Source organism: Athalia rosae, chromosome 5 (genome assembly GCF_917208135.1).
Source record: "Athalia rosae chromosome 5, iyAthRosa1.1, whole genome shotgun sequence".
NCBI classification, from domain to species: domain Eukaryota; kingdom Metazoa; phylum Arthropoda; class Insecta; order Hymenoptera; family Athaliidae; genus Athalia; species Athalia rosae.
Window position 1 is genome coordinate 10,223,271 of NC_064030.1, and position 26,134 is coordinate 10,249,404.

General features: G+C 41.9%; 1 protein-coding gene across 1 annotated transcript; it reads right to left on the bottom strand.

Moving 5' to 3' along the window:
- Window positions 1–458: 458 nt before the first annotated feature.
- Window positions 459–20,636, bottom strand: LOC105685428 (G1/S-specific cyclin-D2). The gene is made up of 5 exons (XM_012399491.2): window positions 19,071–20,636; window positions 15,827–16,042; window positions 8,044–8,209; window positions 5,449–5,594; window positions 459–4,603 (listed from the first exon to the last, which is right to left on the bottom strand). The coding sequence occupies exons 1-5, from the start codon at window positions 19,266–19,268 to the stop codon at window positions 4,400–4,402; spliced, it is 930 nt and encodes a 309-aa protein (XP_012254914.2). The 5' UTR covers window positions 19,269–20,636; the 3' UTR covers window positions 459–4,399.
- Window positions 20,637–26,134: the final 5,498 nt, after the last annotated feature.

Below are 26,134 nucleotides of genomic sequence, written 5' to 3' on the forward strand. Positions count from 1 at the left end.
ACATACCAAATCTGCTTCAACACCAGCCCTGTTCTGGAATCTGTTCAACCAGTAAATTGGGAGAACACCACTAAAATCACACTTGCCCGTTTGAAATTCTAACCCGCAGAATGAGGTATTCCGTATTTAAAAAAATCTTATATCGTAACAATGCTAGTAAAAATTTCGTACTGGTTTCAATTAGCGGCTTTACTTGAATCATTCCGAGTAATACGCGTTTTTAGTAATTGGTGGCGTCACCTTACAGCTACAAGGGGTAGTTGGTCTCAAGATTAAGAGGGTGCATACAACCCCTCAAAAATATAATCTTCAGTAACACAGGTTACATTCAATGGGTTGCATACAAATAATCGGCCGTACAATTGCCACGCAATGGAATATGAAATTTAAGCCGGAGAATTCGCAAATTTATTTAGGAAGTATTGATGGAAAATAGAAGAAGGAATTCTTTTCTCTCCTAAGATTGTCATCGTAACTTGTATAAAATACAAATACTTTATTTTCAATCGACTTTCTTGCGCCGTGCAACGCAAACAAGATATGTACAAAGGGTGACATTTACATAATATAAGTGGAAATTATTAATAATAATGATAAAAGTAATAGTAATAGTAATAATAATATATGTAATTAAAAAATTAGCGCACATGTTTTTCGAGAGCTATAACTATGGTCAATAGGGAAATTGTGTTTCATGCGTGTGATCTGAGGTATATCAGTGGTCCAGCTATTGCCTTTAAATCGTATTCTTCTAACCGTTGTAATGTAATTTTAACGTTTATCAGAACGTAATGTGCTTTGTAGGAAGTTGTCCTATTACAATTTTTTTTTGCAACCCTCTTTACTAATCTTGTAGGTGATAGATGATTCCTAGATCGGAACTGTTGCATTCAAATGACTGGTAGTAAAAGACTGTATTTTAGATTTTTTTTTATAACAATTGACCAAAGCTTGCGACTTGACGAATTTTTTTTTCAATTTTTCTTGGTAAATTGTTTGCAAATTTGAATCAGACAACGAATAAACGGTATTGGGACATTTTTTTGTTTTTGCAGCATGCGTTTCAATTAATTTACACAAAAGTTTCAATAATAATTCAATTGAAATGCGTTTCGGACTTGAACATAATATATGCTATACATATAGACGAAGTAGGATAGTATTACAATACTATTTATACATATAATCTATTGAACGTTATTCAAAAAGTTATACATCCGCCACGGATCGCTGCCGAAAATATTAAAAAAATGTTCGAATCAAATTACGTGAAAGAAAGAAAAAAAAAAAGAAGGAAAAAAATCATTGTTTCATGTATAAATTTTGTATCCGCTTTGCAGGCGCGCGATCCGCGAGTGCAAAAAATATTTTAGTCTCAATATTACGACGATGTCTGTATAATAATATATGTCTGTATAACCAACGAAAGCATCGTCCACGTTGCCATCAATAATTAACAACACGCTTTCCACAAATAATAATTAATCATAAATTGTGTATTTTATACCATAATATTAGATGTAGATTTTATACTGTATCGCATAATAATGAACAATTGTTGTTATTGTTTGTATGTTTGTTTGTTAACTGTGTGTATGTGTGTGTTCGGAGAAATCAAAAACAAAAATAATAACAAAATTAGAATGAAAAAATGACGAGGAAAAAAAGAAATCAAAGAATAACGTACGCTGTCAGAAAAAAGAAATATTTCGTAAATTTAGTCAAGGCACAGGTGCAAAATCACACAAATATTATGATTATTACAATTATTATACAGAATATAGGCTAGAAGTACACACACAACACAAAGGACATTCTCTAACATTACTTGGTTTGGCAGTCTCATTTTTCGATCGAAGCAGCTCTCTCTTTTTCTCTTTCGTTTTCACTCTTTCCTGTCCGAAAACAATTCTCAATCATATCTCCATATCTATTCATCTATTATAGATACGTGCAGGGAACAAAAACAATAATAAATGTGTGCTTGTGTCTACGCGTGGTGTATACATGCCAGATGTGTGGTGTATACCAGCTACACTGATTTTGAGTTTTTATTTATTAATATATGTATGTAACTCGAGCTACTTCGTTTGTAATCTAAAACTAACTAAGGCACAGGGAGACAGCAACGTGGAACATAGATTCCGGTGGTCTCATAGTTTCATTAAATTACAGGATATTTTAATTATAATTAATGTCTGTGTATAGTATACTTATAGCATAATAGTAGTAGCGTGGTAGTAGGTATTTTTTTCTTGTTGTTTTTCGACTTTAAGCATTTATCGGCTTTGTAGCAGCAGCAGCATTAGCCATAGGAGTAGCAGTAATAGTAGTGGCAGTGGTGGTGGAAGCGATAGTGGTAGTAGTAGTAGTAGTTGTACGTGGAGTATAGTTGTTAATCGGTAACATTGTAGTGTTTGTTTCAAAAACAGTTGTAATGATTGGCAGCTGTACGTAGATATAAATTAAATAAAACAAACTACCTATGTGAACAGATAAAACCGCAAATGCGCTGCTACTATGATTGTTTTTCGATTATAACAGTTTTTATATTCCTTATTTTCGCATATTTCCTGCATTCTCGTTAACTGTTAACTATTTTCTTCGTTTTTTTTTTAATGTTATTCGCGATCTATATAAGTTGTACTACATTTGGTTACGACAGCGTAAAATTCGCTGTTTAACTAGTTAGCGTGGCTTTAGTAGTCCGTGGTGTGCTGCTCCTGGCATGGGATCGAATTCAATATTAAGTACTGCCACCTCTCCTCTTTCCAATTTTCTTTATATTTTATAGATTTTTTTTCAACCTTTTTATTTTTATTTTTTTCATTAAAATCATTCTAAATCTCTCGTTTAACGATCCAACGCACCATAACAACAGCACAGTCTTACTTTTCTTTCTAATACGTTCTCAACCTACCAACTTTTCTGTTTTTTAATTTTTTTACTCGCTTACAGTTATTAACTAACTAATTTACTTACTTTCTTACACATGCTTATCTGGTTACTTTATATCTTTTATCTATTTCTTATCCTCGCTTATTACTCATTACTCGCTCTATTCTTTACTGAATAAACTTACATGCTTAAATTTCGAAATCATTTATTCATAAATCGTTATAGAGTGAATTACTATGTTTCTTAACAGCCTAGCTATTTACACGATATCAAAATCGAACGTAATATTAATCTTTTTTGTTTTTTCTTTTTCCCCGAATATATTATGATAAACATAGCTTAATACGATATATAAAAACTAATTTTTATTCATTTTTTTTATTTTAAATCAACGTGACTTTTTCTTCATGTTTTTCGTTTTTATTCGCAAAAGTTATTGAAAGTGAACGAAGGGGGAAAAAAAACTCGGCTAGGATAGAAAAACTTGTATATTGAAATGAAAATTGTTACGGTCATAGAGAACGAAAAAGGAGGAAAAAAAAATTGGATTAAAATGAAGAGTTACTCACGTAAATATTATTAATAATACATAATATAAAACTACCTATTCGTTGTTTCTTTAAACGTATGTACAAACGCTATATGACTCGATATGACTATATTTATTTTTTGAATTGTTTAGTTTAGTTTTGTGTTTTTTTGTTTTTTTGTTTTTATAACGTAATAGTATCATCAGCTAAAAATTAAGTTTTCTTAGTAATAATGCGTAAAGCGTATTGCATTGCCTTCCCCCAGCACGCCTGTCCCCCTCTTGCGCCTCTCCCATATCTATCAAACACTTGCGCTACTGCGAAAATTCGCAGACACTCAAACTAAAATTCAACCTCTCTTCGCTCCGGAGACAGATTCAATCATTCCTCAACAGGACTTTTTCCTTCACTTATAGTTGACTTTGCCAGCGATTATGACGCGTACGAACGGCGAGATAAATTAAAATTCTCCCAATTATTCGGGATTACGATCGTGTGTTGCTTAATTATTCAATTGTTTAATTCGTTCACCTCATCGACATATGTATATTATATATTTTTCCTTTTTTGTTTCGAATCATTTGTTTGTTATTTTCTCTCGTTGCTTTCCTTCTCGTCGTTTTTCTCTCTTCGAAGTTTATCTATTTCATCTTTGGAAAAATTCTGTTAAAATTCGAAATTCCAAACGAATTTTCGTCCGCTCCTTTCATTCCGTCGATCGGTCACCGCTCCAATATCATCAGTCAGAACGAAGAGAACCACTCTCCAGAGTTCTCCGGTAAAAAAGTATAAAACGTTGCGATTCGTATTCCGAACGAATCTCCTCCTTTTCCCAATTATCTTTTTCAATCTTCTGTTTCCTCTCAATATTTTCTCTCATTCTCTTGCGTAGGTTCTTGGTTCACCGTTCCTCCCATTCATACTCCACTTAATTTCCATTTCATCCCCTTGTGATTCTACGCCGTCACAGGCTAGAAGTGAACGTCTCTTACGTCAGTCGGCGTCCCCGCTTTCCCGTGTTCCAGAATTTTTTCCTGCCCCGTGTTCTGGTCCCCCATCGGCCGTTGAGGAGGCCCCCCGCCGATACTTCCGGAATTAGTCGTCGTGTGACCGTTTCCCTTCGCCTGTGACGAAACCATTTCTTCTATCTGTTCCAAACAGCCTCTCAGATAATCCTGTAACGTGAATAAAAATATCTCGTGTAAGGAAGGGAAAGAAAAGAACAGAGAATAACCAAAAAGAAAGCAACAACTGCAACTGGTGTACTAATGAATGAATGAAAAGGAAAAGAATGAGAAAAGGAAAAATTCAGAAGGAAAAGAAGAAAAAAAAAAGTCGACAGAATGAAACGGTTGCCAAAGAAATCATAAGAGTTTCCTGTTCCTTGACATATGTTGACGGGAAATATTACCCTTGCAATGAATCGACCGAGACCCCATGCCAAGTCCATTGAAAATGTAGCGAGGCGAGGATGCAGTTTATTTATAAATTCGCGCGTGTGAGAAGAAGATGAATCATATATTTGACCGTCTCTCTGAGAACTATGGCGAGGGTGCAGACGGACGCCTTTTTCCTTTTTTCTCTCATCTTCTTTCATTTTTTCTCAACGTTTTATTATTCATATTCCCCAAGTCTGGCGTTGAGATCACATATGCCGGGCACCTGTTCTCACATCCCGTACATCTTTTTTGCTAAACGTCTACTGCTGGTTTCTTGAATGGTAACCGTATATACAATTTGCCGGGGTTTCAAAGTCGCGCGAGCGCCAAACAAAAGGAAATGAAATAAACGCCGCCTATTTAAATGACCGTAGCAGAAGTGAGCGCGAGAGAAGCGACGTAAGGAAATATAATTATAATATATCGTATGTGCAGCGTAATAAGAATGATGGTGCAAAGCGGAGGGTTTTCAAAAAAAAAAAATAAATAATTAAGAAAATTCGAAAAAATCCGTAAAAAGAAAAAGAGAATCGTCAAATCCGATATCGTAAAAGAATTATTCGTATAAAAATTATGCAAACCTGTTCGATAGCTGTGATGCGGGTCAACTCGTCGAGGAGACCGGGTAGTCCGTAACCGCTTTTACCCGTCCAATCGAGACCGTGTAGTGCCGCCGCGACGCTCGCTGCCGCGATCATACTAGGCGTGTACATTGAGAATTTATATTCTGGAAAAAAAAGATGGAAAAATATATAAATTAGATAAATATTGTTAATCAAGTTTCCTTCGGTCGATACCACATATGCATGTATTCTCGAAGTTTATTCGAATAGAACTAGACGCGAGAACTCGAGCAACAGGGCAGCGAGAATTCGCTCCCACGTTCCTTCGACTCCGTGCATGACGAATCGACGCCCGCGGTTGCACCTCAATGTTTAATACACCGAGTGCATTTCGGTGCAGTGCAAAATTGTTTTTATAACTGCAGAGGGCAGATGGTCAAATAATATCAACGCAGGTGTTGAGCATAGGGAGTTTTAATTTCGGCAGGTACGATCGCGACTCGAAGATCAAGTGCCTCGATTACCCACCTACTAAAAAAATTCGAAGTACACAAGAACGCCTGATGATTGAATGAAAATTTTCGTCGTCGCATATTTTCACGCTGGCGGAAAGAAAAATTTCCACAGCATCTGAGTAGGTATACGTATAGCGAAAAGTATCAAATTCCAGTCGTGATATACAAATTTATAGACAAGCGCGCATATATCTATTATACAAATAAAGAAAAATAATAATAATAAAAAAAAAAAGCAGAAGACTACCTAATACTTTTTTTTTCTGTGTACATAGATACGCACACTTTCATACCAAGTTACTTATGTACTTCTATGTAAATGTATAAATAAATATAAGCGTATGTGCGACGAAACGCGTCGCCTTGCCCGGCGCGCGTGGACGGACGCTCTCAAGGCTAGCGACAATCGCTACGTAGGTATATAAGTATAATGTATGTGTATCATACATGTACACAGAAAAAACCAGCGAAATATATGAATTAGCATATATAGAAAACTGCACCGGTACGTGGAAGGTTATTTAAACCTATATAATTCGTTTGAACGATTACAATTTTTTAATCATCTAAGACCAAGGGTGGGAAAATTATTTCGTTAAAAATTATACGGCGGCGAGAAAAAGTAAAATAGGAACGAGTCGGCGGGGGGCACGCGATACGTACAGAAACTGGATATCGAACAATACAGGACCCGATATAATCGCGGAGACGTCCCTGGCGGTTCCAATTACAAATGCACATATTATTTCGTATCCAGGTTGTTAATCCGCGGTCCCGATCGCATCTTATACAGTATAACCTGCGCCACTCGCTCCTGCAACTCCTGCTCCTGTTCCGAGGGCTGAAACTACGTCGCCGTGACATCGCAAAGCCGAGAAAAACAAAAACATTTCCAACGCGCTGCGAAATTGCATACACGCCTACACCGCTACGATATCAAACGGATGCGGATTTATTATAGCCAAGAATTTATCTTCACCCGAGTCTTCGGACGATCGATTTTCGGAAAATCATCTTCCTTTTGTCCGCCGACAAAAATCAATCCAATGTACGTATTATTCGATACAGAAATGTCCCGAAGTTATGGTAATAGCGAAAAAAAATGCCGCACTCCCGCGGTCGCGCAGCGGAGGTACAGGTAGTAAAGATGGTCTTCGCACGTGCCCTTGTCGCGTTTAAGGTTTAATCGGGTTGAGAGGAGCGGGGAGAGAGAGCACTGCCAAGTTTGGCCCGTGGGAAGCGATCCGGTCGGAGCTGCTGGCTAGCCGGTCCACGGGACAAGAGGAATACGACGGCGTCGAAGGAGATCTTTGCAGAATTTTTTTGCCACCAAGTCGCAATAACGATCGAGAGAGGCAGTAGCGGCTGAACGGAGCAAAATAAGAAAGAGGGAAAAAGAGAAGAAGAGCAAAGAGAAAAAGGGAGGCGGGGAGAGGACGTCCCGCGGGCTAACCGACAGGGCATTTAAACGCGTGCAGTAATCTTTAAACCATTAAAGGTCTTCGGCGCGCGTGTTTAGAGTCTGCCGCCGCAGCAGCATCGGCGAAAAGAGCGCGGTTCGCTGCACCGGCGACACGCACACACTTCTACACCGAACACACGCACGACGCGATTATGTTTCACGTGAATTTTATAATATTAGAATTTATTCGCGCGGCGAGAGAGTGAGTTCTTTAGACTCGCAGAGGCGTTCGATCTGGCGTAAACCGCGAATCCGGGTACATCGTCGGGTTCGCATCAACGACGTCGGATACACGTGACGAAATCCGATGAACTTCTCCCGTAATTCTTGAACTCTCGCATTCCGACTACTGCACGGGCGAATGATCCGTAAGCAGATTTTAGCAAAAGTGGACCTTATAAAGTCGTTTGCTCGTGCTCTAATCTAAGTACACGAAACGAAGAAGTAAATATGTACTTTACGTTCGTTCGTATTGAACTACACAGAGAGGTTATCGACTGTCCAACGCGACGACGAGGAATTCCGTCGTTCGTTTTTACACAAGTCGTACAGAAACGGAGAATAATAAATCGGATAGACGGAAGCGTCGACGGAGTTTCTGAACAACGAAAAAAAAATCATTTATCGAATCCTCACCTCTCGCACTCAGGGCGATGAAGGTCTGCGCGTGTCTCCGGATCATGTGAGAATCCCAGGTGCGTGGATCTACCGGTAAACGGCTGAGGATGTGTAAAAGAAAATCACCGGGCGTCACCGCCGATAACTCCCATTTGAGCTTCGACACTACCAGTTGTTCCCATCGCTGAAACAATATAATATCAAATAAAAAATAATCATCACAAATTAGCTACACTACGATGCGACATAGTTGTCAATTTTCTTTCTTATCGTCTTTGTAAATTCTGGTAAAAATTTCTCATGAGTGCAACAAAATACAATGTAGGGTAGATACATCTGTGGAATAAAGAATACAGATTTGGCGAATACAAAATTTCTCACGCGTTGCGTACAAAATATAATCCCGGCTTTCGGGATACGAATATGCAGGGACGAATTCGGGGTCTACGCCTCGTACCTTTTTCTGTATACAATTTTCCATTATTTTTTTTTATTTTTTTTATTCTTCATTTTTATTATTTTTTTACACGGCGTTGAATTGTGACAGAGGGGAAACGGACATATGTTGTGTACGGGTTACGAGAGGGCAGGTGCAAGGTATGCGCCCTCCGGTGGCACGCAGAGGGAGAACCCAGCCGGCGGCTGCCTCACTACCAACGTTAGCCCTATATACCTGTAACTCTCGTATGTACGAATACCCGCAGCAGCAGGACACGTACACGTTGCGCTATGCGTTTATAAGTTCGTTCGATGGACGCGAGTCGAAGAGAAGCCAAGGTGCGCGCACCGGACTCAAAAGAGTAAAAGAGAGGAGAGGAGAGAAAAAAGAAATAGGAAGAAGGGAGAGAAAAGAGGAGGGCCGAACACGACGGACTGTCTGCTGGTCAGGTGACCGGTCATCGGTCAGTCACGGTCAACTGGATCGCGGAGCCCAATGCTCACCTGTTGCCAGAATCTATCGCGTGTCCGGTTTTCCTTCATCCATCTGACGAACTCTCGCCGCTCCGCGTACGCGGATTATCGAATCGTTTCGAAAATGAAGAGGAAACCAAAGTATCGTAAAAATGAGTTGGGGGGAGGGGGGGGAAGGGGGGATTACCTCGCGCGTTAGAACCGTGATAATTGAAGGGTACAACCGGGAGGTTACGTGTAATTGAAAGTAACCAGAGTAACAGCTATAGGATTTGGTGTGTACGACCTTAGACAAGGCCGGAGCAAAATCGTTGCCAAGGTTTCCGATCTTTTTTGTTTAAAGTAGAATTTCACTGTACCGTAGACGCGTACGTGTAGTTACGACTTTGTATTTCAGGAGAACCTCGATCCGCGATGAGGAGGGAATAGAGCCGTACCTAAACGGCGTGTTAAGCTGCGACGAAGGAACATTAAATTAGCTCTGTACGGTAGCGGCGCGGAGCTTGAGAATAGGTGCATGCAATTAGGGTGTAAATATCTGTGTGGAACTGGAGCGTCTGCGTTTAGTGAAAAAATAATTTTTCCTACGCGATATTCAAAAGCGTGCACAATCAAACCAGATCTGTATTGAACCGTCGAATTATGTTTCCACGATTAAAAATTATCGAGATTTTTTCAACGTTTTAGGCAGAACAAATTTACCAATTTTTGAAAATTGCCGCTTTCGCTGCACATACCGATGATACATGTGATCTCGTCGTTCATTCGCGGTCGTAATTATAGACCAAATGTTGCGCTACCTTTACATATTTCGCGTACGTGAAACTCGAAAAAGATAAATACCCACATGTGCTGTTGAAAGATCGAAGAACCGCGTACAAAGGGATCGATACACGATATAAGACGAAGATTCGAAATGGTCATAAATTATAGTTTCAGGTCTGAGGAGGTACCTCGGAGTTCGCAACAGTTACGTCGAAATTCCGGCAATCCTATGTGAGCGGAAGGGCGAGGTTCGGGTTATAGTTTTCGGTACGGTAATGCGAGGGGGTCCAGGTTTGGGACACGAGCGGTCCGGGACTCGGAGGTCCTGAAAGGACCGGAGGATTGGACGGCATTCGTTTCGGTGTATGGGGTACTCGGGTAGGTAGGTACGGGTATCGGGTGTATAAGGGCGCGTATCTTCTACCTGAGCAAAAGAGGACGTACTTCCAAGAAACGGTGGCCCCCTGATTTATCTGCCCCGTACGAAGAGAAATCGATAGAGCGTCCGAGGGGAAGAAAGAGGGGCCATGGGAAGGGCGGCGCCTCTGAGCAAGGTGTTTACCATTCCTACCAAAAATAAAATACAACCCCGGTCAGCATAACTGGCAACAAAAACCAGAATGACCGACCGACCGCGCGGCGCGCATTCCTTTCGCAGCGAGCAGCAGCCGCAGCCCTCCTCCTCCTTCTCTACCGCTTCTCTTCGTTGTTCCCCTCGTCCTTCTTCCACCGATTCTTACCCCCCCCCCCCCCCCCCCCCGCCCATGAAAAGCAAAAGCCAAAAAAGAGGAGAAAAATTTAGCCGCGACTTCGCATTATACGCCAAACACATCTCCTCTCTGTACGTATATGCTTCCGAGAACGCAGCCGACTTAGCGAACGTCTGTTTAATCGAAAAATCCGAGCGAAATTTGGCCCGTTCGGTGACGGGGTGGCGGTCGTCGTACGCGCCCCGTATCTCAAAACTCACTCTATCGGACGTCGAGGAATGCGCGATGCTCCTAGCTCGCGTTCGTCTCTCGATCTTCTCGAAACGTCACATCCGCATTGGGAACGCACCTCAGCCGTAGCGCAAAACAGTCTCCGATTACAAGGCATTAGAAAGCCACACGAACCAGTCTCGCGGATAGAAGAGATCGTCCGCTATACTATAGACGACCTCGACTCGGTCACTGGCCGCCAACGCCGCACCGTCTTTCCTCCTCCCCCGCATATTCATCCGACGACTACGTTGCTGCTTTTGATGCCGATTCTGATTCCGATTCCGATTCGGATGGTGCCGGTGCCGGTGCCGCCGCCGCCGGTGCCTCTATTGGCCGTACCGACGATGCTCTCACGGTCAAACTATTTCTAATGCCTCGTAAAAATTAGTCCCGCACGCTAGGTAAATAGATAAAAAGATAGATGGACGTATAAACGAGTATAATATCGTACGAGTCAAAAAACAAAAAGAAAACAAAAAAAAAAAACAACTTTCTTACCGGTATAATGGGTATATACAGCTATGTACGTAAAGCATAAAAATTTAAATTGAAATTTATCTTTCTTTGTTTGAGCATATCGTGAATATAATGAAAATTTTACCTGACTTGTACTTGTACCATTTCGATATGCGTACGTAACGATCTACCGTCGATGTACATCTCGTATTTTATACAAAGTAATTACCTCATACGGAGGACCGTGAACGTTAATTTGATCAGCGCACGATTGAAACGTGCGTACATACATTTTATTTCAACCCACCCCGGAATATGCGGGTTGTTGCACACATCCGTAAAAAAAAAAAAAAAAAAACTCAACGTACCGCAAAAAAAAAAAAAGGAGAGGAAAAAAAAAACCCACGTCGTCATTCGTGCGCGGCGGTACCTAACTATATAATAACCACATTGCGAGAGGCAGGTGCGTGGTGTGAAAAGCAACAGTTTCTAAATTAGTCTCCATCGCGCACCAGAAACAGCGTGATACACGTGCTGCTGTTGGAGGGTAAAAGAGAGAGAGGGAGAGAGAAAGCGAAAAAAAGAAAAAGAGTTCAGGGGCACATGAGCACCACCGACTCCTCTTTCTCTTCGTCCTAATTGCTGCGGACAACGAGACCCGCAGCTCGAGATATCCTCCCTTCACCCCTTTTACATTGAATTTAACTTGAAGAAAATTCTTTCAACTCGTTTCAATGGTCGCTCTTACTCCAGTTTTCCTTGGCACCGCGACGCCGCAACTGCAGCTACGTAAGAGAGGAGGGCTGAGGGGATGAGGTTTGGCAGCAGCACAGAGGGCAGCTGCCGCCGGGTGCACCCTGCTTCCAGGACCACCTGGCGCCCACCTGCTCTCTCCCTTCCATTTTCTTCTCTCTATCGCGTCGCTCCCCGATATACGTGCATACACCATACATCCGCGGATATAGGTGTACACATACGTATACACCTTTTGATCCGCGCGCGCGTCACACTCGGGGATGCAAGATTCTCATCCCCGATTCGCATAGGAGAAAAAGAAGGAGATGAGGAAGAAATCCTGAGGGACCCGGAAGAACACGTTACCGCCGATGATTGGGTCCAGAGCCCGATACTGTATAGGAATTTTTTCATCATTTCAGCTCGTATTTATACGCATACCGAAAAGTATTCCACGGAGCCAAAAAATTGGATTACGTCATCGCATTGGTCGTAAAAAAAAATGTTTTTTTTCTTTTTTCTCTTTTTTTTTTTACCACCACGTTTGATACGAGATAAAAGTTACACAATCAACAAATGGGATGAAAAACAAAAATTTTACTTTCGTCAAATATGTAACAGTTCGGATATTATACCGATATTCGAGGAAATTTGAAGGATTGAAAAAAATCGGCGAGATCGCTTCGGTTCGTATGCATATGTATATGGAGATAGGTAAATTTGTTTTTCGTTTTTTTTTTTTTGTCCAACAGAAATTCCGACCCCCCTGCCGTTGTCTAATCTGTGGCGATCGAGCGAAGTGTGTTGCGCATTTTTTATATCAAGAGAAAAGCGAGTCGGCAGAGAGACGGCCGTTGTGATACATTATTAAATAATAATAATGGCGATACGTGGGTACGGAACGTATTAACGTGGCCGCGTGTGCGTGTATTATAAGCGTATCAGTTGTTATCTGTTTAAATTTACCGGAGCTATCGGGCCTTATTTATGACCGTATAAATGTTACGGGCTAAATGCAATACGTGTCCACGTACTAACCCAACGCATCGCACACTGTGATGAGAAAAATACGCGTGTCCGCGGATTCGTTTTCCGATAATCGTCGACCGAATCGCGAGTTATATCGAGCAATTGGGCAAAACTCAAAAAATTACACACTCCGATCCGAGGATTCGATCGCCGAGAGGTACGTGCATTTGTACGTACGTACATACGTGTAGTTTCTTTTGAATCAATCTTCGCGGTATAATTGTAAGAGATTATTGGACGTATACGTACGGCATACCGCATGGTCGGTCGAAAATCAAGCGCGTCAATAAATCAAGGACGATAAAATTATCAAGCGTGTTTAGCGGGATAAAAGATCACTCCGTCTCCGTTCGCCGGTGTGCGCGAACGAGGGTGTGTACGTATACGCGTTCCTAGGCAGATACGCGAGCCGACGACGATCAGCTATAGTTTTTAGTGTGTGTGCGCGTGTGACGTTTATATCTATGCTTACGCATACCTAGTTTATAACTAGATACACGTACAGATATACAGCACGTGTAGAGTAGGATAGCACGGAGTCAACGCAATGAGTCAACTATATTTAAAGTTCTTTCGTTTCGAATTTGCATAAATCCGTTAAAGATCCCAAGGGCATTTCGGCACCGCGGATAACCGATACGACGATAAATACGCCGAGAGATTACACCTCGCCGACGATACTTTGTACGTTATAAGTAAATTTTGATTTTAATTTCTTTCGATATACATTGTAAGCATATCCCCCCCCCCCCCCACCCCGGAGCACGGCTCGCGAGAGCAGATGTTACCGTATCCTCCGACGCGCATGCCTCTGATAAATTTCATCTTCGTTATTTCAATTTTTCTCAACTTCGTACGTTCTTTCAATTGCAAGGGAGAAGCTGTTAATGTATTTTCTCTTATTACAACTCTGCGAACGACGTTATCGAATTTCCGATTTCACAGGCTATCTCCGCAGCTCCTATTTATACCTTATACGTATACATACGTATACGTATATTTATGACGAGAAATTCAATACAGCGTCGGGTATAATAAAAAAAATTATCTTCGTTCTCACACCTATGTCGTTGACGTTTTTTTTTTGTTTTCTTTTTTCAATTTATTACCGCGGCGTGATTTGAGCTGCAGACATCAATGATGAGTAAAATGGAACAGTATCGATAGACGAGATATCAACTTGAAATCAAATGAGAAAAAAAGAAAGAAAGATTGACAAGTACAATGACATTTGCGTACACGAGTCCATAGGCGAGTGTTAAAATTTGAAAAAGAGACGAAAATGCCGAAAACGGAGTATCAAAAAATAAAAAATGACAGCAAAAAAACAAAAAGAACGCTACGGAGTACTAAAGTATAAACAATAAAGTTCGTGGTGGTAAATTATGAAGTGCAGAGTGTATGAGAGAAAAGTAAAAAGAGAAAATGATAATTGCGAGCCGTTGAGTTTCGCGTATGATGTATCATTACAATGTGTAATAATGTAGCACATTGATTGGAACACGTAGCAAAGTCGCGAGATTGCAGGGATGAGGTCATAATTCAACACAACCACCGACCAAACCGAACCAGATTATAAAACAATAACCGAGGCGAAAGATTAACGAACGATGCGGGAGTGTTTTCTTCCGTTGAGTACGGCGCGCGTCGATGCCGATGCCGATGCGAAATATTCGAAAACAAAAAAAGACGCAAAGAAATTTAGAGAACGAAAAATGTGTACGCACCGCACGCACTTACGTAAGTACGGCGTTGTGCACCGCGATACGTAACGCCCCCCTTTTCGCGCAGGCTACAGATTTTCTCCCACCACGAGATGAGGAGGACGAGACGAAAGGAATACAAAGAAAAGGGAGAGAAGGAAAACACCCTATATCTACGCAAGGTATGTGCGCGTTATCGCTTCGTATTTGCGTTCCCATGGCATGTTCTCGTCGGACACGTTACAACGAACGGAAACGCTAATCACCGCGAGAAATTCGCTGCAAGTAGTTCGATTTTTCAACGCCGATCGTCGCTCTCTTCATTTCGATAATTTCACATTTTTTCATTCTCATTTATTTCCGCGCCCCCGTCCTCCTGTCGCGCTTCCGACGTTTCTGCGTTATACCGTGACAACGTGTGACACAAACCGCATACGTACGTCATAGACACGCTTTTCAAGTACAACTTGAGGAGAAATGGGCCAAGGATCACCGCCGTCTACGTCCCAATTATCCGACCGATAATTACACGCGATGCGCAAACGAAGATGAAAATAAAATGAGACGAAAGACGAATGGATTGTACACGGTGAATTTTTGTAACAATATCTTGATCTGTGATCTAACCAATTGAGAGAATTTTCATGACGGATTCCGCGAGTTTCTCATTCACGACGTAACGTAACAGCGTGGGTTGGACGGACTGCGCGACCCAGGAACAACGTACATGGCGTTTAATAAAGGGAGATCAACACCGCGGGGCATCGCCCCGTATCAACCGCGATTGCGTATATTCGGAAAATCCAGATTTGACTGATATTTCAGTCCCGCGTAATCGCGTATTCTTTCTTCGTTTCATTTTCTTTGTTGCATCGGGTTCCCAGGGAACGACCGCAGTGTAAATTTGCAACCCCCGCGCGCGTTCGTCTTAGCGACGGGATAAACGATTCTCAAATTTGACTGGGACTTTTAGAAAAAGGGAGATTAGGATCGAGATCGAGATAGCGGGCGGCCGGGATCGGCGACGACCCGTTAGATTTTAGAATTTAGATTAAGCCTCCGCCAGACGGAGAAAGAGCAAAAAAATGTCTCGGCAAATCACTGCAATATGCGGATTCGGTTTGACTGGACGAAAAAAATATCGTTGGTGCGCGTTTGATACATCGTATGAATTTCGGTGCTATTTTAACACGAGTAAATAAGTTCAACCACACTCACCCAAAGATCGTCCAAAGTGATGGAGTTGTCGGTGTAAAAAACGAGAACTTCTGCAGACAGCGGCCTGGGTTCCCTCAGTTTAGATGAGAGGAGAAGACAAGCCGTTCCTAATAGCTGAAGTTGCGATTTCCTGATCGGACAGATCGAAAGAAATCTGTCCACGTAGTTCATAGAGAGTGGGAATACCTCTTCCTGGCATTTTTGAACCTCGCAAACCTGTTGGGACAATGAAAAAAATATTTCCATTCAGTATAAACGCAATTAACTGCGCAGCCGAAACTCGATCGACCGATCGATCGATTCGACGCCATCGGATTTTTATGATCTCATAGAACGAACGGAGGGAACAAAAAAATTATAGATTGTCAATCGATCGAATCGGCGCGGATAATTTAGTGGCTACGATAATCCAAGGCGCACTATTACGCTTCATTTTTTACCAGAAGAGTTTCTTCTTTGGACCGCCGCGTTTTTTCAACTATCACGAGGTGAACTAATAATAGAAAACTGCCAAGTTACGCCACTCTCATTTTCGGAATGAAGGAAAACTTTTGATACTGGTAAAGAATTACGCACGCCCAACTCGAGAAATACGTGCTGAATAAATTCAAAAATACCGTACACACATCGTGCGCATAGAAACTTCGAACCACCGTAGTCGCTGCAATGGATATTTATAGACAAAAGCCACCGAACACATTGTATATACATATATACGCCATATCTTCGTCGTTCGATTACTGTGGTATTCGAAGAATTTCGATGGTACAACAAAGAAACTCGCACAATTTTTAGACCAACTCGTTTCTTAATTCTATTTTTTTTAAACCAATTACCATTTTATCCCTTATCCATTCATCGAATTAACGATTAAACGATATCTTTTGCTAAAGAAAAGAAAAAAAGAAAAAATTTTCTTCAAACGAAAAAATAGCATTCGAAAAAAGGGAGAAAGAAACCCCCACGAGGTAAGGGAAGAGAAATCCCGGCATACCAAATGTCACGCTCGATGAGCACATAAACATGATCTATATACGCGTGTCTATGTGCGTGTATATAGAAACAAGCGTGTGGGTGCGTGACGCGTGGAAATAAATATATGCGTGGGGGAGTATCAAGAGTCAGGTAGATACGTAATTTCAATTTTTTTCCACTAAATATACACTACAGCGGTGCATGTGGGACTTAGCAAGGGTGCGCACACCGACGCTTTGTAACGATATGATTGACCGTACTATTGATAAAAAAAAAGAAAAAAAAAAAACAGCGTACGGGGTGCAAAAGGAGGAGGGGATGGATTGTCCTACGTGGAATCGGGTCCTAAAATCGGGGTTACGCAACAGCCGCGTATAGCTGCTGCAGCCCCCGTGTGTGGCAGGTGGCTTTTCCGGATGCCGGAACGCGGCGCAGCTGACGTAGTACCCGATATAACATACGTGTGCATAGGTACTACGTACGTACGTACGTACAGGTCTAGAACATATCGACGCGCGTTACAGCTTTCGAGCACCGCCGGGTTCCCCTTAATTTAAACTATGGACACAGCCTTGAAACATTAAATGCATACCAGCGGTGGTCGGTCGGTCATTCAGTCACCACATGCCGTGGCACTACATCCTAATTGTTCGATGGTTGGGCGCAGGAGTCGAGTCGAACCTACCGGCTGTATCTACGTGAAAAACGCGCTATCGGAGAGGGGGATAATTAGGATGAGTGGACGTAGTAAAACCCTAATCAACGGTCAATTTGTGTCCCGCGGGTCACCGCGCCGCATTCATTGATCCATCAAAATTTCTGTCACTCCGCAAACCACCGGGTTAAAAAAAAGGTTTCATCTCTTTCTACCTCCGATGATTCATTCTTCGATTTGCAATACATTTTTCACCCGCGCGTTTCTCATCCGGTGTCCCTGGTACGATCCACCGCCAAATTTTTGCCGTTCGGTGTTCGGTTTTATTTTGTTCTCCAAATACCAGAGTTATTCGAACAATCGTAGTCTCGAGCGCTATAAGTCATCGTTACGGTCCCATTCTACGTATAAATAAAATAGGCTCGTCCGACTAGTTCTGAGATCGAGAATTGAAGCCAATAAACTTTATTTAAACAGTCCAGTCACGTAAGTTTTATCCGCGCGTACACATGTACAACAATTCCAAGGTCACGATTACAACTACGTTTATAATATTACACTTAATCTCTGGGTTGCAATTACGTTACTCACGAAGGCGGATCATTACAGGTTTACATACGGCATTACCCACGTAAGTTGTTACGCCTCGATCAGATGAGAGAGAGGGAGAGAGAGAGAGAGAGGGAGAGAGAGAAAAAGAGAGAGAAAATAAAAACAGAGGAGAAACGAAAGAAATGTTTTTTCATTAAAAATACGAGATTTGCGGATTGGACGTTTGTTAGCGACCGGTAACGTTTTTTTTCGCAGAGGTATGAACGGAAAGCGTCCCGGACGCGAAATATTTCGTGTAAAACTGCTTCGAGATTCGCTGACGTGTGCGGCCTCGGTGTAACGAGCTAACGAACCGCGGCAGGAGAAAACGAAAAAAATGAAAAAGAAAAAAAAAAGCCAAGGAGACGCAGGCCAAGAGTAGATGAGGGAATTTTTAATGTCGCGACGTACGGTTATTCGTTTGACATTATCAATAGATTTGACCAAAGATAATTGGCGGCGTAAAATAATGCAAATTGATCCTTGGTGTGGGTCGAATCTCGTTGAATTTCTCCCACGATTCTCGTGCGAAGAGATAAAGACGAAGTAAAGAAAGGAAAAGAAAAAGAAAAAAAAAGGTCCGTAATGAAAATCGGAATACGGGGTGAAAAAGGATCCTATCGTCGATGAAAACAAATTGTCGGCGATTCGCTAATTTGTCACAGTTTTGAAAAGAGTCTGCCTGGTGGACGTGACCTCAACTCGCGCGACACGCGGTTAATTCATAGATTCGTTATTTGACGAGTGCAGCCATAGGCAGCCTACTGACCACCGTCACTGTCACTTCTTATAAAAGCGTATATTACGCCGTCTGCTATAGATATACGTAGAGGATTTAAATCGCCGTGAGTTGAGCCCGCAACGTCAGCGGCGCGACGACAGCGAAACTCGTGGACACGTGGACCGGAAGTTAACTTCATTCTTGAAGTGAGAAGGTAAAGGTACGTATGCGCTCTGGAAATTGATCGGTAGTCCAAGAATTTTGCTGCGAAAAATTGAGATCGAGATTGTGAAATTCCTTACCTCGAGCATCCATTCGGCGACAATTTTCCTCATTAACGGCGATATGTTTCTCTGGACGCACTCGAAGTAGGAGCTACTCGGTGCGTATCTCTCTTCGCTTTTGAGGAGATTTTGTAGCACCCGGTCATCTTTGAGAAGTGCCGGATCAGCGTATGCCCTACTCTCGGTTTCCGTTGTTTCGCAGCACAGAAGATCCATATTTCTCCCCTCGATATAGTTCCACTTTTTCCGCAACTTTTTTTTTTCGTTTAAAGCTGTTATCGTCGTCGTTGGTATTACTCTAGTTTCGAGGGGGGTTGATAACCGATCAGTTCGTAGACACACCACTCTTTCTACGCGTTTGATTTTATATGATTTATCGATATATCTCTCTCTCTCCGAAGTTTTACGACGTTAATTCAACACGTATAACGATTCTTCTTCAATGAAACACTCTAATGGCTGAAGTGCGGTAACAGTTGAGACGGTACGTGCTGCTGGTTACTCAGCAAGAGACGTGTGTTGAGCCAAAAAGAGGTTCACTGAACGACGAACGACTACTACGCAAAGAGAGAGAGAGAGAGGAGAGAGAATAGAGAGGGGAAAAAAGAGAGAGAAAAATAGGGACTAGGAAGAAGAAGCAGAAACACACCAAGTCGACGACGCGACACAACGCGCACCGCACACAACTCACAGAATATAGATTCTACTATTGGTATATGTTGAAAAATACCAACAAAACTTTTTTCGTTTGGCTTCTCCTAGTTAATTCTTCTTCTTCTTTTTCTTCTTCTTATTTTCTTATAACGAGCGTGGCACACTCACCTATGTTTCAAATTGACGGATATTATTTACATAAGCACTACCGACAATATGTGTGCAATTAGGTATTACGTCGTTAATTATAATGATTATCGTAACAGCGGTGTAATTTTAGGTGACAAGTTTTAATTATTTCTCTTTTTATCTTTCCTCTCTTTATCCACACACACTCACTTGTAGATTTATTATTTTCAAATATCCTTTTAAAATCTTCTCGATCGGTCGGTTCGCGATAATTGACGTTCAATTAATCAACTTTTTTTCTTCGCTTCAAATATTATCCGTCGTTAGTAAATAATTGTTGAATCGGCGTTTATCGTTTTGAATTTTACGTCTTTTTCTTTTAAATTACAGTAGGTTACTATTGTTACAATAATAAATAAGTTCGGAACGTTTTAAGATTGTTTAGTAATAAATAAGCGTACAAATGTATGGATCCTCGTCGGAGCAGTAGTAGCGATCTTACTTTCAACTCAATTTGTAATGTAACTGTTGAAATATTTACTCGATTAATATCCGAATTCGACGACAGTCAACGTTAGCCGGCTAGTAGTAATGTACGAGCGTTTACTTTTTTATTTAAATTACTCGATATTTTGATATACGAAAAAAGACCGAATAAGATATACGTATATATTTATTCTTATTCTAGGGTAATTTAAAAAAATGTATTTAAATATATGTTCAATGTCCTTTTATTTTCTAGCCCGTCCACCGGTATTTAAAGTCTTGTGTCACGAGGAGCCCTTTACTTTTTACGATCCGACACTGGCAACTCACCAGGTCAGAATGCTGTCCGATCTCGAATCGCGCTGATCAGAAGTCCCCGCGACTGGAGGGGAGGGCGACGTCGCTACTCGGCGTCCCCACCACGAATGGCGCTTCCCCACCCAGTACGGTACCGGTGCCAACATTTTCTGGGTAATCAGGCCTTGTTCTAGCCTCTCGAAGGGCCTCCACCGATTCGAGACTCACCCCCACCCCACGGTACACATTCCGCTTCCACTCCCCGTTCATAGTTTGTAACGAGGTTCCTATTTTCTTCCCACTACGAGAGGAACCGCCGAAAGAGACGGAGCTTGACGGAAGATAGTCGACCTGATATTTAAGCGCTAGGCGTCACCCTCTCGACATATAAAATCACGCTGTGCTTCGCCACTTTTGTCACTTGACGTTTCGTTCCTGATTTTTTTTTGATTCGTTTCATTTACCTTTTTTTTTTTTTTTTTCTCCGACGCATCGGGATCATTTTCTTATTTCTCATTCAGAGGTGAATTTGTGGAGATTTCGATGCGCGAACAGGGGATTTATTTTTGTGATTTTACTTCTTCGCATTTCTTTTATCCCCCCTGGAGCGGTCAGGTCGTGTCCTACGCGATTGAAGAACGACGAAGAGAGATGGAAAAATGAAAATTAGTATCGGAAATCCGAGGGATAAAAGCGGAAAAGGATAAAGAATGATCGAAAAATGCATAGAGGAGAGAAAAAAGAAAATGGTACCGGCGCGAAGAACCGAACCGCTGCTGTTTTATAATTTTGTAATTTTCTTTTAATTAGATTTTCATGAAATTCTCACCTCTGCAAGGTGGGAATTCTTACGTAATGTTATAGTCGTTGTATTCCATGAGGTGATTTCGCCCATTTCGTAGCGTCATGAGATGGTTTTGTTGGCAAAGGTTAAGCTCCAAGGCCTTCCTGGGTCATTCGCAAAGCTGTTTTATTTTAAGTCATGACTTACATATACGCTTCGAATGTCTTCTTCTTTTTTTTTTTTTTTATTTCTCCTAACAATGAGTTGCCTTCCGAGCTACAAAATTTTTGTGCGCGTACGACGTGTGCCTGTGTGTGTGTGTGTGTGTGTGCGGTGTCGTTTGAGCGTGGTTGAATATCGTACAAAGAAATTCTTTCCTATCCGAACTGATTTCAAAGAAAGGACGAATACGAAAACAAAACCGTGTACGTGGTTTTACTTTTTTAATACACCATTATATCGGTGTTGCAACGCTCCGAAGTTTTATACGCGTATATACGATACGCCGTAAAAGAGGTGATGGAAATTACTGCAATTAGATACGCGCCAGAGGTGACGTTCACGAGATCAGATTCTCATCTCTTTTTGAGACTTTCTTTGACAATTTAGAAGAGAAATAAAACACGAATAGAAGAAAAAAGTAAAAAATAAATGAAAAAAAAAAGAGTAAAAACATTTTTTCAAAGGGTCACCGTACCGGTAACGTAGTAACTTTTACGCTGCGGTTACACGGCCACGAATCTCATTCTCCTCAACCCTCTCCCAGCTGTATTTCATCACGGTCATCATCGTCGTCGTCGTCGTCGTCGTCGTCGTCGTCGTCGTCGGAATAGTACGATTCTCGGTGTTACATTAGATACACGTTGCAAGTACGTCCGTTTCGTAGTATTATAGTAGTAGCTGTAGCGTACTAGCGGTCGTATTTAACTTCAACGATGCGTAAAGTTACGCACCGTGCGTAACCAGTAACTATATCGTGGGGCCCAGTCACAGGCCCTAAGGCCCCTCGACTCGAGAGGGCACGCAGGTAGACTAGACCCGCCTCTTCGCGGCGATGATGCCTTCGCCTTTTTCCTCGAAGGAAGTCGCCTCGTTCTGCGGAGTGGTTATCTACGGGGTGATACCGAAGTCGTTAATTAATTTTCACCTACACGTACATACGTCCATCGAAATCTTCGTCGCCATGTTACGGCGAATTACCGACATCTGGATACAATGTCGACGTGATGCCAATAACGTCGGTGAAAAAGATCGAATGTATCTCGTTACATTGTCGTATACATTGATTACATCGTTGCGCACGGCGAACGTCGACGTTTACCGGTGTAAGTCAGAAATAAAGGATATTCGGCAAATATTTCGGACATACACTAACAATAAGCGACTGTGCGAATCGTTGACATTCACCCCGTTGAGAGTCGACATTAGCCAGATTTCGATGTTTGACGGTAATACGGATACAATGATCTCCGCGTGCCAATTTCGCAACGAATTATTTTACCCCCTTTCCTTTCCTTCTACGATCAATCGAGCGCTATCCGCGAATTTTAGCGAGATAGCGCTCCGTCCGGATTATTAGACTTTTACGAAATCGCGCGTCTCGAGATTTTTGCGAAAAATTACACGCGTCATTTGCAGTAACGCGAGAAAACTTCCCCATTGATTCGCTTTCGTCGTCGCGCGTACGGTGTTTTATTCTCTTTTTCGTTTTCCGGAATTTCATCATCGATACTAGACCTAGGCCACGGTTAAGACTAAGGGTAAGGCCGTTTCCTGTCTCTATTATAAATTCTAACAATTAACGCTCGTGCAGCAGAAGCGGCAGCGTGGGCGATGGCATAGGGAGATTATAGTCCGATGGTTAAATTTTTATAGTACGTACGTACGTACAGACGTAATCGCACGTGAGAAAAGAATGAATAAATTCTTTGTGATAAATTATTCGCGGAATCGTTGACCGAGTACATATATATATATATATATATATATATATATATATATATATGCATGTGCACGTACGCGTATATAGGTGTACGATATCTGTACGTGCAGAAAAATGAATCGAAGAATAAGTTTTTCTCGGAGGTTCGATGTCGAATATCTCCTTGTTTTCTTTTTTCTTTCTTTCTCATGTATAAAAGTTTTCTGAATGAATGAATGAATGAATGTAATACGGGGCGCAACGTTAGTTACATATTGGTTAATTTGGTATTTTAAACTCACGTTAACCTCTAGCTTCTGATAATACCGTGATAAAATGGAAGTTGACAAGTGCGCCAGTGAGGAGATGACGTCATTATCAGTGTATAGCCTCTGACCCGGGCCCGTTTCCGTTCAAACCACTCGACCGTTTACGTTATAGCCTCCCATCTCTACTTGTATGCATATAAACCGCGCACGTATGTATCGGAGAAAAAAAAAACAAAAAAAAAAACAGAATACCAAAAAGAAAAATTCGAAAGAAATGTTCGCGTATAAGTTGAAACCCCCTGTGTATGAGATCCGCCGATGAGATCCTCGCCTCGTAATTCCTCCGGGAATCCGGTCACCGCGAGGTACGAAAAATTGGCGACATGATTTTCAGGAGAGCTGAAGAATAGGTCGATCGATTCCACGAAACTGCTTTAATTTATCAGCCTTTTTAATGAATGAATGAAATAAAAGAAAAACAAAAAAAAAAAAAAACTAACAGAACATGATTAGAACGAACCGCTCTTCGTGGGTATCGAAATATCTGGTGCAACGTCGCCGATTTAATCAATAAGCCAATGCCGGCGATAAAGTCTTGCTCGTTTGATAAGGCGACGCCAAGCTGTAGCAACTGCAAGTATATGTAAAAAAAATAAAAATAAAAAAAACAAAAAAAATAAAAAAATAAAAAATAAATAAAATACAAGAGAGGCTAAAGGGGGATAGCTTTGATGATTTCGCGTTCCCAATTTGATTAAAACATGATCAGCTGAATTCATAACGCAGAGCGCGTTTACACATAAAATATATTATACATGTATGTGCTTTATGTGTGCGTTATATATAGATTCTAATATAAATTTCAATATACGAACACGTGTGCAAAGGAGAGTGTAGCCTATAGCTGATTATGTACCGCATTATTACACGTGATTAGTGCTGACTCTGTACGTAAATATGTACGGTTCATAAATATATCTATGTATACATATATATATATGTATGTATGTATTTATTATAAAAGAATAGCGACGAGTAGCGCGGATCGCACGTAAATTATTATCGCGATTGTTAGCGACGCCTTCTTCGCGTCGCGACGTACCGTACAGCGCGACCGTACGAAGTAGATACGTAGCATACGCGAACATAGAGACAGTAAATATACATGGATGTGTACGTACGTATGTCGTGTACACATATGCGCGGCTAAATGATGCGGGTGGTCGAGTTCCGCCCTGGACCTTGGCGCCGACCCGGGGGACGCATTCAAGACGAGGGGCGTCGTATTAACAACAAAAAAGGTCGCCTCTTACGAACTCGGACGCTAATTGGTCCCAAACGTTTGATTAATCCGCCAACGTTTCATTTTCATATTCATTTTTTTCACGCGTACATTCCCCCTGCCCCCCCCCCCCGAAGATATCCGCGCTCCTTCGCGCACGCCGATGTTACCGACAATCTGGAACGGCGGCGTACACGTTTCATTGCGTCCGCAGCGATCGTTCTCATTGTTATTATATTCGAAGAGATCATCGCTCACCAGCGGACGTTTCTCTTTCGCTTCGTCACTCGCGCCCCTGATTCGCGGGACTCGTCTAACGCTTAACCGTTAAAGGTTCGAATCTCCCGCCGAGTCTTGCGCTCCTCAAGGGCACAGGCCGTTCACACCAGAAAATTACGCCGGCCGTATGTAGTACGTATACCAATACCGGTACCCACGTATCACGCATAGGTACGTCCGTACGTGCGCACGTATATATACTTATGCATACGTGGATGTTCGTTGTATGTATATATATATATATATATGTATATATATATATGTATCTGCACGCAATACCGACAAACGAATCCTGTACGTGGCGGGGACTTGCGTCATCCGCGCATGCCGCACCGTCTCGTGTAATAATACTATACACACGATACGCGCCTATGACTCGACATGGTCAGTTTGCCAAACTGTCCGGCGAAAGCGAAAAAAGAATCGAAATTCGAAATGACTAACCTGCGGGTAAGTGATCTAAAATCGTCGTGTACGAGTGTGTCGTACAGGGTTCGCGCGCGGCGTCGTTCGCTCGATCGCGAGGAAATAAAATAAAAAGCTAAATAAATAAACGAACAAAAAAAACTGTCGGGTGATCGCTTCTTTTTTCGCCACGGAATGCCTCTCGGTAATCGTGAAATTGATAGCACCAGTTTCTGCGCCGGTTCGGTAAAGCGATCGTGAAATAATAAGAGAACGTCCCTGTGTAATTCTCCGTATGTCGGCGGAGGGAGGAGGGGTGGTGGTTACGGGTGTATCGACGATCCGCCGATCCACCTTTTACATATGAATACCGCTGCACCGCACGAAGGCAGGAAATGCTCTGCAGCAAATATACCGGCCATGCTATATCGACTTTATCGCTCTACAGTCGAGAGACACATCTGCGGGTGGGGCCGGTTTAATGCAGCTATTAATAGACTAATGCTACGGCATTCACCCGATTTTTGTATTGGTGTACGTTACCTTTATTCGATACATTCGTTGGCGTGTATAGGG

Excerpts from the sequence above, each read along its gene's own strand:
- LOC105685428 (XM_012399491.2), bottom strand. The coding sequence starts at position 19,268 with ATGGATCTTCTGTGCTGCGAAACAACGGAAACCGAGAGTAGGGCATAC. Across the intron at positions 8,210-15,826 it reads TCACTTTGGACGATCTTTGG|CGATGGGAACAACTGGTAGT; the intron begins GTGAGTGTGGTT and ends ATATTGTTTCAG. Across the intron at positions 5,595-8,043 it reads CATCGCCCTGAGTGCGAGAG|AATATAAATTCTCAATGTAC; the intron begins GTGAGGATTCGA and ends TTTTTTTTCCAG.